The sequence below is a fragment of the Eulemur rufifrons genome, chromosome 1 (assembly GCF_041146395.1).
Source record: "Eulemur rufifrons isolate Redbay chromosome 1, OSU_ERuf_1, whole genome shotgun sequence".
Taxonomy (NCBI): Eukaryota; Metazoa; Chordata; class Mammalia; order Primates; family Lemuridae; genus Eulemur; species Eulemur rufifrons.
The window spans coordinates 51,574,105-51,591,851 of NC_090983.1; the positions used below are offsets into that span (position 1 = coordinate 51,574,105).

Consider the following 17,747-nt stretch of genomic DNA (forward strand, 5'->3'; position numbering starts at 1 on the left):
CTTGAAGGGGGATTAGCCTTCTTGTTCTATTCAGGCCTTCAACGGATTGAAGGCTACCTTACTAGGGAGAGCAATCTGCTTTACTTAGTCTACTGATTCAAATGTTAATCTCACACCAAAACACCCTCACAGAGTGTTTGACCCAGAACAATTTTTGATCAAGTATCTGGACACCCTGTGGCCCAGTCAAGTTAACACATAAAGTTAACCATCACAGACCAAAAACCTGAGAGCCGTTTTTGATTTTCCTTTCATATTCATCCACTTTACGAGCAAGTCATGTCATCTTTACTTCCAGAATTATCTTGAGTCTGACCAGTTCTCGTCTTCTTTACTACTACCGTTCTAATTCAGGTCATTGTCATCTCTTGCTTTATAACTGCACTGTCATCCCAACCTATGTATTTTTAAGGCATAAATCAGATCTTACGTGTCTTTTGCTTGAAATTCTCTAATGGCTTCCCATTGCAGCCAGAATGAAATCTGAATTCTTACCCTGACTTCTGGCTTATGCTTATTTCTCTGACTTCATCTTCTTCCACCCTCCTTTTTTTCACTTTTGCTCCAGCCACACCACTGGCCATCTTTACATCCTGCAAACAAGTTCTTTGAACCTCAGTTTCCTAATTTATAAAATAGGAACAGAAATATTTGTTTTAGTAGGACTCTTACAGGTATTAAATGTAACTATATGTGAAAACATAAAAGTTGCAAAGTGTTATACAAATGTGAGCTGATGGTACTGATTCTTCTTTTCCAATCCTTATTCTTTCATTTTGCTTGCTTAAATAAATTGGGACCCAGTACAATATTCACTAGAAGTGGGAATAGCAGATATCCTTGTCTGGTTCCTCATTTCAGTAGAAAAGCTTGCTGTGGTTTTTACAGATATTAACACTTTATCAGATTAAGGAAATTAAGCTTATGGTATTGTTTTCAGTGATATTTAGTAAGATGGCAGATGGTGGGAGGATAAGAAGTTTATGACAAATATGCTCTCTGATGTCAAGGATAACAAAATAGTAGAAGATGTAAGAAGACTTATTTCAAAGAGTCGTCTGGCACACTTCTTTAAGAAAATCAAGTGTATGAATATTTCAATTTATAGGCAGATCTAGATGTGGTTATTATATAAAGGGATTTTTTGCTTTAAATTTGTTAGAGGTCCTTTTTATTTTTAAAATCTTACTAATTGATTTGAATAGGCATTGTATATACATTCAAAGTAGACTTTATAAAAGATTATCTTTTAGTCTTATACTTTTTTAAGCATAAAAGTATTTTTTTAAAGCCTGAAGCTATTGGTGTTTTCCTTGCTCTTTGTTCATTATTAGTTTTAGTTCTTCTGTTTTGCAAGTTGGACCCAGTATAAATTAAAGCAGGGGTTGGTAAACTACAGCCTGTGAGCAAGTGCTGCCCACTGCTTTGTACAGCTTGTGGTCTAAGAATGGCTTCTACATTTTTTAATTATTGAAATAATTAAAAAGAATAATATTTTGTGACATGTAAAATTTATATGAAATTTAAATTTGAATTTTTATTGGAACACAACGACGCCCATATGTGTTGTCTTCAGCTGCTTTCATTCTACAATGGCAGAATTGAGTAGTTGTGACAGACTGTATGTGATGCTCTTATCAGTTCAGACTCTTGTTGGACAAATCACATCTCATCACTTCAGACTGTTGCACGACCAATCACAGTGATGCTGTTGTAACTTGACAGCATTTTAAGTGCCATGAGTATTGAACTGTGACAATTTTATTTTATTTTTTTATTCTCAGTACAGATCCATCATATAAAAACAAGAAAAAAAGAGAAGAGTGAAGTTTGCATGTTGCAATTTTAGGGCACAATGGAGTGTGTACTGTTTTGTTATCAAAATGTAAATCATTGTGTTTATTATGCAGTGACATTATAGCTGTGCTAAAAGAATACAATATATATCGACATTACCAAAGTAAGTTCTCATCATTATATTCCCAACTCACAGAAAAGCAATGGTCATAAAAATTAGAAAATTTAAAATGAAATATCTCATCATTGCAGAATTTCTTCATAAAAAGTGAAAATGGGGCTTTAGCCAAAGTAAGTTTCTGAGTGGCTTGTTTGTGAAGTTTAGGAAAGCCATTTACCAATGGTGAATTAATTAAATTGTGTGTGATTGCTGCAGCAGTAGAAAACATTCAGAGAAGTATACTTATTTAACACTAGTAGCCTTTCAGCAAGAACAGTTGCTTGATGAATTGAGAAAATTGGGAGCAAGGTGAATAGTCAATTAAAAAACAAGGCAGATGATTTCAAGTGATCTTCCTGTCTCTTAATGGGTTGACATGTTACTGATACCACTCAATTATAGTTTATTTGAGGCATCAACTCTGAGCTTGAAGTGACTGAAGAATTAGCCACTATTAAAAGTCTATGTGGAACCCCATCAGGTGAGAATATTTTTAAAGAAGTTGAGAAAACACCAATTTACTACAACCTGAAGTGGAACTGCAAAGATGTGTTATAACTATTGGTGGTAAGAATGTATGTGTAGCAGAAAAAGGCTTAGTTGGACAAATTTACAAAGCTCATGAAACTGTAAGGTGTTAAATTCTATGGTTATTCATTGTACGATTCAACACCATGTACTTTGCAGAGCATATTTGAATCTGTCATTGTGTTTTTGAACTAGTAGTATCAAGGGGAACTTAATTTACTCTCATGGACCTTAACCATTGTCAGTTACGTGAACTTTTATCAGAAATTAGAAGTTGAATATCTTGACTAGCCCTACCACACAGCAGTTTGATGGCTTAGCAGTAGTAAAGTTTTATTGTATAATAATATTTAGAGCTCAAGAGCCCAGACTGCTAATCCAGTGAATTAGCAAAATGTGGTATATGTATACCATGGAATATTACTCAGCTATTAGAAATAATGGTGATATGGCATCTCTTTGGTTCTCCTGGAGAGAGTTGGAACCCATTCTATTAAGTGAAGTATCCCAAGAATGGAAAAATAAGCACCACATGTACTCACCAGCAAACTGGTTTCCAAGAGTGCACATTTGGGAATAACACCAATTGGGTATTGGACAGAGGTGGGGGCTGGGGGGAAGGGATTGGTGTATACCTATTTGCTGAATGCGATGCGCACTGCCTGGGGAATGGACACGCTTGAAGTTCTGACTGGGGGGGATGGGGGTGGGGGGAGGGGATGGGTGCATACCTATATGATGAGTGCGATGTGCACTGTCTAGGGAATGGACACACTTGAAGCTCAGACTCGGGGGGATGGGGAGGCATGGGCAATATATATAACCTGAACATTTGTACCCCCCATAATGAGCTGAAATAAAACAAAACGAAACAAAAAATTTCATTCTGTAAAAACTTATATGTGACAAAAATCAGTGGTTAAAAAATACAGACACAAAACCAAAATTGTTTGATTTGTATTCATCTTAATTAACTGTTTAAGACCAAGGATCAATAGATGCTTTCACATCAAAAAAAAAAAAAAAAAAAAGAAGCCCAGACTGAAATATTTCTGAATGAGAACCACCTTCAACCACTGTATTTGAATACCAACTGGCCTTGGAAATTGGCTTCTGCTACAGACTTGAAAATGGTTCTTAATGAATCCAACCTAAAATTGTAATACAAAGCAATGTGTATATGCAAAACCTATACTGTGATAAAGTCATATGGAGAACAACTAACATTGTAATGACAAAAAGTAACTTAAAAAAAGTGCTATGAAAAGTTAAAACAAGAAGCAGGATCACCATTCCCACCCAAATTTGCAGCAGATGTATTATCTGAGCTCAAAATACAGTCTCAGCAGCATTTTTTAGACCTCAGTGCAAGTGCAAAGGAATTTTTCATATTTCTAAACCATTTAATTATATAATTGAGGAGCTTCAATCTTTGGAAGTGATTAATTTGCAATGTAATGACAATCTAAAAGGCAAATATCAAGAGAAGACTCTAATAGAGTTTTATAAATGTCTTCCAAATGATGAATCTGCTCAGTTAAAATCATTGCTCATGGATTGATACCAATATTTGGCAGTGTTTACCTGTGTGAAAAGACATTTTAAAAAATCAAATGTATAAATTCTCATTACAGATCAGCATTAATGGATTATCATTTGCAATCAATTTTGATGATGGAGAACCCTTAACTTTGACCCTCAATTAAGTGAAATATTATCCATCCCCCAAAATATTCCATTCTTTTCACTGGTAGACCTAAATTACAAAAAATTGAACTTAAGTAGTATTATTAAACAGGTTGAGCATCCCAAATCTGAAAATCTGAAATGCTGCAAAATCTAAAACTTTTTGAGTGTTGACATGTTTAAATCAGGTTATAACTTTTTTTATTTCTATATGAAATAGTATTCCTATTTGTATTAAATATTTTTAGATAAAACCCAGAAACCTAAATAAATTTGTAAAGCAGACATTGACATTCATAAATGGTATCCTCTGAAATCAGTGTTCCACTATGCCAACCTATAGCAGCAGACAAATCTTAGAAATGTTTGATTTTGAAAAGTTATTAGGGACGGGCACGGTGGCTCACACCTGTAATCCTAGCACTCTGGGAGGGTGAGGCGGGCGGATCGTTTGAGCACAGTTCGAGACCAGCCTGAGCAAGAGCGAGACCCTGTCTCTATTAAAGATAGAAAGAAATTATCTGGACAACTAAAAATATATAGAAAAAATTAGCCGGGCATGGTGGCGCATGCCTGTAGTCCCCGCTACTCGGGAGGCTGAGGCAGAAGGATTGCTTGAGCCCAGGAGTTTGAGGTTGCTATGAGCTAGGCTGACGCCATAGCACTCTCGCCCGGGCAACAGAGTGAGACTCTGTCTCAAATAAATAAAGAAAGAAAGAAAAGTTATTAGTATTACTTTCCAAGCCCTGCCTCAGGTACAATAATATAGATTTTCAAAAGGTTTTCTTTATTAAGTGCTCAATATCTTGAGGGTTGACTAACTCAACAAAGTATGTATTTCTTTTCTTATAAACAGAGAACATTTTACTACCAATGTATAAAATATAAAAATAGATTTGGTATTAATTTTGTAAATTAATGTGGGTAGGGTATTGAAAGAGAAGTAATAGAAGGTAATGTTCTTGGAAACATTTAAAAATATATTTTTAAATTTGGAAAAGTGTGTTATTCTATATGGTCTATTTATTTTTTCCTAAATGGTTTGTAATATATAATACGGCGAAAATATGAACTGTATGTGGCTAAAGGTTGAGATAATTTTTGTCTTTACACATTAGTTAAATTTAGAGAAATCCTAAAATGAGAAAGTCTTCTTGTGTTTGCTTAATTTATAGGATTTGGCATGATTTTTCTTATATCTAAGAATCTTAATATTTGATTTAAATCTTGTTTTCTAGATGAAGCATTGGATGATTTAAAATCCCAGAAGAAAAAAATAGTAAGTTAGCTTTTATTTAAAGTTAATTTATATAAAACTAATAAGAACTGAATAATTAATGTTTATATGTTGTAAGTTAATGACTGTCCAAGGAACAAGTATACTTTTAGATAGCATTTTAATGATGAAACTAAATTATGAATATTTTTGCTAGTTAATAATGATTGACAGGAAAAAGTAGTTTATTTGGACTTTTGAGATTCTGAGGCTCTGTGTCAGTTGGAAGCTGGGAAGTAAGTAAATGAATCATATTGGAGGACTAAATGAGGCAGAGAGCGTAAAAGTGTGGGTACCTAGATTGTTTATTAGAGCCAAAAAAAGGACCAAATATCTATATATGTCAGTTCTCAGGTTTTCTTGATACCATAAGGCCAAGAGAGAGGGAATCAGGAAGATTGATTGTAAGAGACAAATTCAACATGAAAAGATTGAGGAAAGGGGGAGAGAGAATTTTTTTCTTCAGTGTCTTCCACTTTCTATCAGCAGCTCTGATCACATGGATGTCTACTGCGGGGCTAGTTAAATGCATCCATCGGATGCCTTGGAAAGAGGGCCAACAGTAAGAGAGGAAGGGCCCAGGCTGGGTGCAGTGGTGCTCCTAGCCACTTAGGAGGCTGAGGTGGGAGGATCCTTGAACTCAGAAATTCAAGGCCAACCTGGGCAACATAGCAAAACCCAGTCTCTTAAAAAAAAAAAAAAAAAGAGAGAGAGACAGAGAGAAAGGGCTGTAGATGTTTAGAGGTTGATGTATAATAGTTTATAATAAGTGAATTGGTCTTAGAATTACTTATGTTTTTGATATGATTATTTTTGAAATGTGAAAATGATAATTGCTGAGAGTATTATATGGAAACTTAATGAAAATCAGATGCAAGTGATCAATTCAATATATTTTAGTCTAGTATGTAACAAGTAATTATGTATGAAAGTAATAAAAATTATGACAGTTAAGACTAATGTTAAAAATTGTACTGCAAATTGGTGATAAAAGACACTGGTCTTGAAAGTTTTAAGTACCTGAAAAGTAAAGGAACTTTAATTCTGGAGGGATTCCTTAGCTTTGTTTGTTTGATCCTTCCTTGATATTCCGTGAGGTATTTGTCAAAATTATATTGGCAATTTTGATAGTCCTAAATTGAAACATAGAAATACCTTATTGTGTTTCTATCATTCTACACATTACGGAACAGCCATAAATTCAAATTGAGGGAGTACTGATGGTCTTAGTGATATAGAAGTTGTGATATGATTGGTTTGGTTTGCTGATGAGATATTAATAAAAAGAAGATCTTGTAGTGGTGACCAGAGCCAAGCCCTGGTTGTATCAAAATGGAAAAATATTGGTTAAAGTGGAAAAGACAAAGAGGAAGACAAAAGAAAAAAAAAAAAAAGAAAAAAAATTTAAGTGATGAGGAGCAGCTCCATGTTAGTGACATCACATGACCAGAAAACAGAATGTGGAAAAACATATGATTGGGGAAAATCTCTCAATAGAGTAACAGAGAAGACTTGGAATATTCTGTGAAAGGGCAGCCCAAGCTATTTACTACTTTTTAATAGCCCTTGAAGGAATCACAACATAAAAGATGCTCCATCTAAGTCTGACAACTGTTGGTAAATTCAGTTCAAGGTTCAGTAGCTCTGTATATCTAAATGATTCATGAGGCATCAGTATTATAGGATAATTCAGTATAGCATTTCTCTTGCAGTAAAGAAAAATGTATTGGCTCTAATTCACTTTATTAATTAGAGAACACAATTTGCATTGACTTGATTGTTGTTGGTTATAATACTGTTGCTATTGGAACTGGTCCCTGGTCCTTACTACTCAGTCCCTTAACAGAGCTGCTTTGTTTGAGTAGCTTTACACTTTGGGAAAAATAGGCGTTGAGGATAAATTAGTAAGGAGCACAGTGCTAACTAATGATCATGCTAGTAGTGAGAAGCAAAAGAAAAGACATTACTTTTGAGGAACAGCCAAACATAATCAAAACTGATCTTGTTCATTGATGTTTAGGTTTAAATGCTACAGTTGTAGTTTTAAAATGCTGTCATTATTGAAATGACTGCAAGAAAAATAATTCTTAACAGTCTAAAATTATCTAAGTCCCAACCTTTGTCTTTCACTAACAAAATTAATACAATTAATACTACTACTATTTTGTTATATGTGGTTTCCTTAGGCATGCATCTCTTTGATTTGAATAGATTTGTAAAATAATTTGAGATTTGTAAAATTATAATTTATAATGATGAATATGAATTAATCAATTGTTTAAAAATTGAATTAGGAAAATGAGTAGCATCTTAACAATGTTGTAAATTTTAAAAGCTTACTATAAGTATATACTTATTAAAATAAAGTTAGGAATGAATCTTTAGTTATCTAAGAAATTTCCAAGACTGGATGTATAGATTTTACCACTCACATATTTTATGGTCCTTTGAAAAATCATTGAGTAATCTGTGCAATAGATAATCCCTCTGCATCCATGAGCATTCCTTCAAAACAGTTTAAAATCAAGCTCCTTCCAAATGCACAAATCAAAATTACCTCTTTAAGTGCTTTCATGAAAATTCTGTGGTTTTTCCAGAGTAGTATTTCTATGTGATAATTCCTTTCTGGCATTTCTCAGGAAATTTATATTTTTGTGAATCCTGAGAAAAATCAGTTGAGAATCTGGGAATATGGAGAAAAGTGTTGTAATTCTCTGAGAATTAAAGCTTAACAATCAACTACAGATGTTACTGGTTCAAAGGAAGCCACTCATGTCAGTTGAAAGCAAGAGTACGAATGCCGGCGTGCTGAGCTACAGGTTAATGTTGACATTTCTGGGAACAGGACAGAAGCATGCAGAAGGGAAGTGGTAAAATCTAATCAGTTAGTCTTGCTTTTGTGGCCATGTTACAAGTGTGTTTTTATGGCCCTCTCTCTTATTAATGGTGAGTCATTCATGCAAATAAACGTTAGTACGTTTATACACATACTGTAATTTATATAAATTTATAAAGTATACTTTATACAAATCCTATGAATGATATTCCATGAAATAAGTTTTAGAATCAAAAGAAGTTTTTAAATTGGCAATTTTAGCATGTGATTCTTTGTAGGGCTGTTAACCTTACTAGCAGTTTCAAATACTATACTTTTATGACAAGCCAGTAATAGTTGCTGGCTTTTTCTGGTGTTTGAATATAGTGATATAGGCTATAGAGTAACAGAAGAAATGCAAAGAGGAACGATGTAACTATTATTGAGGAATACTCCTATATGAAATCAGAAAATGATATAAAATCTGAATTAGTAAAAACATTATCAATTTCAACAGCAAAACCAAAATCAGGGTAAGCAGAAAATATTTCAGCATGATAAAAGAATGAGTTTATATGATATAACATGTTCCCTAATACTCTGAATTGAAGATGCTTTTGGATGCACTCTTAATAATTTGATGAATGTCAGTGCAAAATGAAAGAAAGTCTTCTATATCTGGAATATTTGTCATGAACAAATATTGGATATTGGATAGGACAATTAATGTTTTGTGTGTTTTAAAATTTTATTTGAAGAATGATAATTTCAGTATCAAAATTCATAGACTTACTAAAAATTTAAAAGATTTTTTTGAAATTTATTTTGTGTTAGTGTTCCTTTCTTTTAATATTTTCTATGATGAAATGGATATTTTCAAGTAGAAATAATTTTTTACATGTTATTGAAATATATAATCTCATCATAATAATGCTGATTTGTAATACTCAACCATTTATTTATTATTCTAGCTTTTTAAATAAAAGGGCCCTGAAACTTTTAGTATAATCATACTACAGGAAAATAATTCACTTTGTGTAAAAATAATTCACCCATTATGTTTAAAATACAATATTATAAAAAATACAGAATGACTCATGACTTAGGGAATTCCTGAGAATTCTAATTTCCATTCCTGAATCTTGTGATTAATATATTGAGTATTAAGAAATACTATTTGTTTCAGACCCACTCTGAATAATTGAGATGTCATTGAAAATTATGTTAGTGTTTTAGCAGCTGTTGTGGACTCTTTCTCGTATACTATTTTATTTAAATTGCTCAATAGTGTTATGAAGAAAATATTAATATATCTGTCTTACAAAAGGAGAAACTGAGGCTAACAAATGTGCCCACGATCTTTCTGAGAATGGAAATGTGCTTTGAACCTAGATCTTTTCTGACTTTGAAATTTCAAGTTCATGTTCTTTCCCTTAATCAGAGCATCTGTTTAAAATATGTTATTAACTTAAAATTTTGTATGGATAAGTGTGTTAATTAAGCTGTTATGTGAAAACATTTTGTCATAAGTAAATGCAAAAGAAAAGGGGAATAGATTTGCATCTCTTAGTGCTTTTAGAAATTTGATTTAAGATAAATAAATAAAACATAGACACATGAATAATCTACCAGAAATTGCAATCATTTGATGAGGTAGCATTTTGGTTTTGAGTTTTGGGTGTTGTTTTAAAGATCACAGTTGCGTCTAATCTTCTTTTAAAACCTAGTGGTAGTCTTAGTCTAGAGCTTTGCTTTCCAAATCAGTGGCCACTAGCCCCAGGTAGTTGTTTAAATTTACCTTATTTAAAATGAAATAAAACTACAAATTCAGTTCCTCAGTTTCACAAGCAACATTTTAAGTGCTCATTTATCACATGTAGCCCAGTGGCTACTGTTATGCTGATATAGACCATTTCCATCATTATGTAAAGTTTTATTGCACAACACGGGTATAAAACATCAAACATCTAATTTGTGGGGATCAGGGATTTGGTATTTTGATATTTCATGTAGATTGTGGTGATTTGGAGATGTATTCTGTCATGCCCTCTCTCTACCTCCTCCTAGATTTTTTTTTTTTCCCCCCAGCTCTAAAGTGATACTGTAAACATTTTCTTTACATCAGAAAAGTCAACTTACTTATTTGGAGAATTTATCATAATTTTGAAATAATTAGGAAAATATTTTAGTTTCACTAAACTAAGGTTAAAAAATGATTCATCTAAGCACCTAGCATCTTGTATGTTGAATTGAGTGTTTAATGAGGAGACTGTTAACTGCTATTGTGGCAGCATATTAATATTTTAAACTATATTTTTAACTCAGTAAATGTATTCTGGGTTACATTTTAAAATAAAAGTCCTTTGGGATGAATATGACATTTAATGTATCTAAGTGACCATCAGTGGTCACTGAGAAGGAAAAGGTTCTGTTCCAATTTTCGTAAAAGCACTTTATTCTACATGTTAGGTAATTTGTCATAACTATGACTGTCTTGTACTACAGTTCAACTTTTTCTGATGTTAGGCCATAACTGCTAAAATGATACTTTACTAGTGATTATATTTTAAGTTAAACCCATGTATTAAGCTATAAAGTGATTTGATTACATTGTAAATAAAATGCTGTAATAATAAAGTGTTTTAATTACAGTCCTTAGTATGAGTGTAAAACTCAGTAAAATTTTTACTTAAATACTGCCTTCAGTTTTTTCCTCTAAATTTGCTTGAATCTAAGTAAAAAAAAGGGGGGGAGCTTTATCTTTTGAAGTCATTTGAGCAAATTCCATGGCTGTTCTCCCAGTTAGTGAGTTTTCATTGCATTTACAGCAAGCTAATTGCTTATGCTAATAAATAATCTAAAATCGATGCTGACAGCAGTTAATTGGCACAGAGATTTTATTTTGTAAAGCTCTTGGCTAACGACCTTCTTTAAATTAATAGCATTAAGTGCTATGAGGAAATAAATCTGAGGAATTGCCTGTCATTTGCTTGTCATGTCTAATAACTTCCAATAATGATGGCTGATAGATTTTTGCACATTCCATTATTGAAGTTGGTGCATGTAATTATTCTCCTCATTATATGTAAACAATTAGCAATATTTGGTATTTCCTTGCAGTAAAGCTGTTAAATACAAGTAACATATTAGAGGTTAGAAACCATTTTAAAATCTGGATTTTAATTATTTGAATACAGGAAATCTTTCATTCTATCTGGATATATTATGTGTTATTTATTTTAAGCCTTGTACTTGACTGCTTTTTGAATAGGACTTATAAAAATAAGTAGTATGTGTGTTTTAAAATGTGACAATTTGTGGAAATTTTTGTTCATAGCTTGAAGAAGTCATGGAAAAAGAAACTTATAAGACGGCTAAATTAATTCTTGAAAGGTTTGATCCAGACTCAAAGAAAGCAAAGGTAAGGCTGTGATATCACTACTATTTTATTATAAATTGCACATTGTAATAGGTCACTGTAATAACATGATTGTAATTGACAGGAGTTTGAGCCGCCATCTGCTGGAGCAGCTGTAACTGCAAGACCTGGACAAGGTAAATAACTTTGTAGAAACTCCTGCTGCTGTTGGAAAGATCCATATTTACTCAAGTGAGTTCAAAAGTGTGTTGGAGGTGTGTAAAAACTTACATAGAATGGTTTTATGTTAGCTTATATTTGGTAATTTGGGATTGACTTGGGGTAGATGGCAATAATTTTTTTTTCATTTTGATTTGGGAATATGTTATGGAATTTGGGAACATGTAGGAATATGTTGATAAGCTAGGATATCAAATATCTGTTGATTGGTTTTATATGTATAATTGGCTTTAATCTTTTGAAATTTAAGGAATTTCACTAATATTTTATAAGATTTTTTTCCCCTTTCAAATAATAATCTCTTGGAATATCTGTTATCACAAAAATCCTTACATTTTTATGTTTGTTTTTGAGAAATGTAATGAAGATTTCTGTTAAATTTGAAGTTTCTTCTAAAATGACATTTATTTAGGAAAAGAATAAAATAATTTAGAAATAAGAAAAAAGAAAATTGAATTACTGCTATATAATAATGTTAATGCTTTTTGAGGTTGCATTACCATTATTAATAAAGCCATCACTATTACATCATTAAGTATTATGTAAAATTTTAAAAGCCATTATTTTAAGTGGTTACATAAAATATTCCCAAGATTGGTATATGAAAAGATATTTTTGAGTTTGCAAGGCTTTTGTCTTTGTTCTTGTCTCTATCTAATAATATAATTTGTGAGGCTTTTATTGCAATGTAGAATATACTGCTTTTAAAAATTTAATGTCAATTTTCTCAATTCATCAGAATTCTAGCCTGTTTGTAAAGTTAGGATGACATTTAAACTTTCAAAAGGAAATCCTTGGCCAGGTGTGGTGGCTCATGCCTGTAATCCTAGAACTTTGGCACGCCGAGGCAGGAGGATCACTTGAAGCCAGGAGTTCCAGACCAGCCTGGGCAACATAGTAAGACCTCATCTCTAAAAAAAACTTAAAAATTAGCTGGGCATGGTGGCACACCCCTGTAGTCCCATGTATTCAGGAGGCTAAGGTGGGAGGATCACTTAAGCCCAGGAATTTGAGGTTACGGTGAGCTGTGATTAGGCCACTCCACTACACTACAAAATTCTTTTATCCTTTTATAAAGATCCTCCACAAAGACCGTGGATATTAAATTATAACGGTTTTAGGTTTTTCTCATTTGCAGGGCTATGTGTGATGAACCTCTCCACTTCCACATCCTCCATAAATAGGATTTTGGTTTATGGAAATACAGAAATATTAACCTGTTCTTTTATGTTTTTTTAGCCTGCTCTTTTGATGATTACACATGATTAAAATAAGTATGCTCACATATGATTAAGTTAGGCATATATACTTGCAATGAAATGCCTACTTTTATAACAAGTTTAAATTTTTCTACAATTTATGCTTCTTTCTAGAAATAATAAAAAATAAAAATTTTTTTTTTTGCCTAATGACCAGGTTTCTATAATTTATAAAGCATTTTGTATAACTGGTACTAATTTTTCAAAAATGTTTTTAGTTGAACTCATAGAAGCAGAGAATAGAATGCCTGTTTCTAGGAGTGCTGGGGTAGGGATGGAGGAAATGAAGTTTTGGTCAAAGGGTACAAAGTTTCAGTTATGTAGGTGAATAACTTATAAAGATCTAATGTACAGCATGGTGAAAACAGTAATGCTGTATCGTATACTTGAAATTTGCTGAGAGAGTAGATCTTAAGTGTTCACACCACACACACACAAGTAACTGTGAGTTGATACACATGTTAATTACTTGACTAGTAATCATTTCACAATGTATAAAATACTTTTAAATTAACTTTAGTGAACATATATTTAAAACGTGATATTTTAAAGTAACAGCTATTACTTTTTAAAAAAATATATTCTGTCTTATTAAAAAAGAAAAGACCTCTTTTACTAATATTCTTAAGTATTTATTAATATTTAGGCAACATAAGTTATTTTAAGAATCTAAACTTATCTTTTCTTAGTAACTTTTGAAACCCAAATAAATTTTTTCCGTCTGATGTCATGTTGAAATTACAGGAAAACGATTCCTGGTCTCTGCTTTGGATTCCTGTAGCATTGCTTTTGATTATTCTTTTAGGGAGAATTAACATTTAGCTATAAGATAAATGAATAGTTCATTTAAAAAAATTTATTGAGTAACAGTTACGTGCAGACACCATGGGGAATAAAGAGATGAATGTAACATAGTTTTTGACCTTAAGAAGCTTATGACTTAAATTTTTTTCTTTTAAAAAATATTTCTTCTATGGTACAGTATTCTAGTATTTCTTGCTTTTCCAAGTGTGTAAGTAATTAATTGCTTTTTGGCATTTTCTTTTTAAAAATTCTAGATTATATCCCAGCTTTATTCTACTTATTGAGAATTATACTTCTGTTGTTTTATTTAATCTTGTTTATTAGTTTCCTATCATTTTTATAGGTGACTTAGTCATTAATTTTATTTGTTTTGTGTTTCTGTGAGTTTAAAGTCTTTATTTCATTTCTGAACCACTGTTTGTTCATTTGTTCTTTCTTTCTCTCTCTTTCTAATTTTGTTTTTTGAATTTAGTCTGTTTCTGAACTTAAACAATAGAAACTGGGGAAAAAGTACTTAAAGATATAGGTATATACCTGTATACCTGTATCTGCCCTCCAAAATGAATCTAATTGTGATGTGCTTATTTTACAAGCATATATTTTGAAGGTAGAAACCAAAAGATTTCTTGATGGATTGGATATGGAGTTAAAGAAGGAGGAGTCAGGATGACCTCAAAGATTTTGGCCTGAGTTAACTGGAAAAAGGGAGTTGCCATTTACTGAGATGATGGAAATTGCAAGGGAGGGGGCCTTAGATAGGGTGGTGAAGAACAGGTCTTGATTTGGGACATGTTATGTTTGAGATGCCTATTAGCCAGACATCCACTAGAGATTTCAAGAAAGTATTTGAACATGAGTTTGGCAAACAGGAATTATCTGGGCTGGAGATACAAGTTTGGGTGTCATTAGTATGTGGATGGTATTAAAACCATGAGACTGGATGAGGTTACCAAGGAAGTATAGAGGAAGAAGATAAGAGGACCAAGGGGCATGCTCTCTAACATTAAGATGTTAGGGTAATGAAGAGGAATCAGAAAAATAAACTGAGAAGAAATAGTGAGATAGGAAATGCAGGAGAGTATGGAGCCTGGGATGGTAAGTAAAGAGAATGTTTCAAGGTAGTGATCATATGTGACAAATACTACTGCCAAGTAAATTGAGGGTTGAATATTGATCACTGATTGTAGCAAGTAGAGGTCCTTAGTGACACTGAAAAGAACAGTTTTGGGCCAGGCACCGTGGCTCACGCCTGTAATCCTAGCACTCTGGGAGGCCGAGGTGGGTGGATCGTTTGAGCTCAGGAGTTCGAGACTAGCCTGAGCAAGAGTGAGACCCCATCTCTACTAAAAATAGAAATTACATAGACAACTAAAAATATATATATAAAAAATTAGCCAGGGATGGTGGCACATGCTTGTAGTCCCAGGTACTCAGGAGGCTGAGGCAGGAGGATTGCTTAGGCCCAGGAGTTTGAGGTTGCTGTGAGCGAGGCTGACACCACAGCATTCTAGCCTGGGCAACAGAGTGAGACTCTGTCTCAAAAAAAAAAAAAAAAAAAAAACACAGTTTTGGTGGAGGGATGGGTGCAAAATCCTGATTAGAAAGGATGTGGGTAAAAAAGAGACAATGAGAAGATACTACTCTTTTGAGTAAAAAGGAGTAAAGAAATGGGTGGCTGGAGGGGGGAACATTTTGGGTGTATGGGCAAGCATACTGTATGAAAGAAATAATAGCATGTTTGTATGGTACTGGGAATGGCCCAGAAGACATGGAATAGTTGATGATATAGGAGACATCAATGGGAGACAGCAGGGGCAATTGATTTGAAACTATCCCTGAGTAGGCAAGAGGGGATGCAATCTAGTGTACAAATGGAGAAGCTGGCTTTTGATAGGAGTGTGGCAGTTCATCTCTATAACAAAGTAAGTCTGAGAACGTGGGCAGATAGAGGTAGATGGTGGGAATTGTCTTCTGATTGTATCTGTTTTGTTAGGGTGAGGTTGAGGGGAGATGGTGTTGGGAGCTTGAAGGAAAGATATGAAATGACTCTCTTGGAAAGTGAGGGACTAAATGAATTAGGGAAATATATGAATTCTAGAGGACCCTAAAGCCCACTTAAAATTAATAGTCATGAGTTTAAAGCATGATTCTTTGTGGTTTTCCAGTTATGTTCACCTGCGTGAGTGCAGGCATGGAGTAGGCAGATAGTTGGTTTTAACCAAGGTTGGGTTTTGCCTCATGAATTAGATAAGGCGATAAAGGGGCCAAGAGGTGAGGTTGTTGCAAGGGAGTGATTATAACAATGGATTATGGAATTTAGGATGATCATGAAGGAAATAAGAATATGAAAGGTGGTAGATAGTTAAAAGGTGTTGGTAATATTAATATAGAAATCTGCAAATGTAGGCCAAGACTTGTTTTTTATGGCTTTTTAGCTTAGAATGGCTTTACATTTTCAAAGCATTCTAAAAAATAGCAAAGAAGAATAAGAACATGTAACAGAGACTTGTGTGGTCTGCAAAGCCTAAAATGTTTACTTTTGGTTCTTCTCAAATAAAGTTTACTGACACCTTAATAATTAATGGATCATAGATTCCCCTTGGAGTTGGAAGAAGTAAGCCGGAGAGGTAAGTGTGGTTTGAGAGCTGTATCAATTCATAAGGCAAAGTATCCTTAAATTTGAGAGGGATCAGTTATTGTTAGTGCAGCGTTCTAGGATAGGTTATGACTGTAGGAGTGAATGATTGAAGTAGGAAGAATGATCAGATTATTAGAGGTTGCCATCTGATAGCTAAAAATGAATCCTTAACAGACGCTCCTATGCTTTTTTTTTAAAAGGAAATCACCTATACATTCTCTTTTGCCTTTGTATACAACCTAGAAACTTCATTAATAAAATTATGAAAGAAAAATTGTGTCCTACCCATAGCTAAATTTGAAATCAGTTATTTTTGCAGAAAAATTTAATGATTTTAGCAAAAGGGTTACAACTTCCTATTTAAGTAGGCTTTAGGGTTCACTCACTTGTGTTCTATGGCATATATGGAAAACTAAAGACTTATGGAAATCATAAATATTTTTTTGATCTTCATTCCAAGTAGAATGATACTTCATATTTTGGTTTTTTTTGGGGATGTATGTGTTTAAGAGAATCTGGAAAATGCCTTATAAAATAATAAATTTACTTTTTTGGGTGACCTTTACTTAAGTATCAATTCTGTGCTGTTGCAATTATCTATTGCATAACAAACCATCCCAAAACTTAGTGGCTTAAAATAACATTCATCTATTTTGTTGATGAATTTGCAGTTTGGCCAGGGACAAAGACAGCTCATCTCTGTCTCACAATACTAGTTGGAGCTACTTTATTGGAGCTGTAGGGTTCTATCAAGATGGCTTACATGGCTGGCAAGTTGGTGCTGGCTGTCGGTTCCTCTCCACATGGACCTCTCTGTGGGGCCATCTGGGCCTTCTCCTCACATGGTTGCCAGACCAAACAACCTGGGAGACAGGGAGGAGTCCTGAAAACTGGCACAGCTGTATTTTCTTGGTCAAACAGTCACAGAGTACAGATTCAAGGGGAGGGTATATAGACACTCTCCACTTGAATTTGTTGGGAAGAGAATCATAGAATTTTGGAGTCTTATTTTAAAACTCCCACAGGTACCTTAATGTAGATAACAAAGGCATTTCTATCCCCATCTCGTTTTCAATGTTTATCTCAAATGCCACCATCACCATGAACCCTTTTCCCTCTAGATGACTAACTCTTTCATCCCTGCTTCTGGTGCCCTCTGTAATACTTCGCTGGCTCCCTTTTTATG

At 33.5% G+C, this 17,747-nt stretch overlaps 1 protein-coding gene across 2 annotated transcripts in view; it reads left to right on the forward strand.

The window, feature by feature from the left end:
• LNPK (lunapark, ER junction formation factor) overlaps positions 1-17,747 on the forward strand; it is a 64,016-nt gene that overhangs the window by 26,664 nt on the left and 19,605 nt on the right. For both annotated transcript variants that reach the window (XM_069470608.1, XM_069470614.1), the window contains 3 exons: positions 5,410-5,450; positions 11,600-11,683; positions 11,766-11,817. In XM_069470608.1, coding sequence (XP_069326709.1) covers positions 5,410-5,450; positions 11,600-11,683; positions 11,766-11,817 — 177 coding nt within the window. The remainder of the gene's footprint in view (positions 1-5,409; positions 5,451-11,599; positions 11,684-11,765; positions 11,818-17,747) is intronic.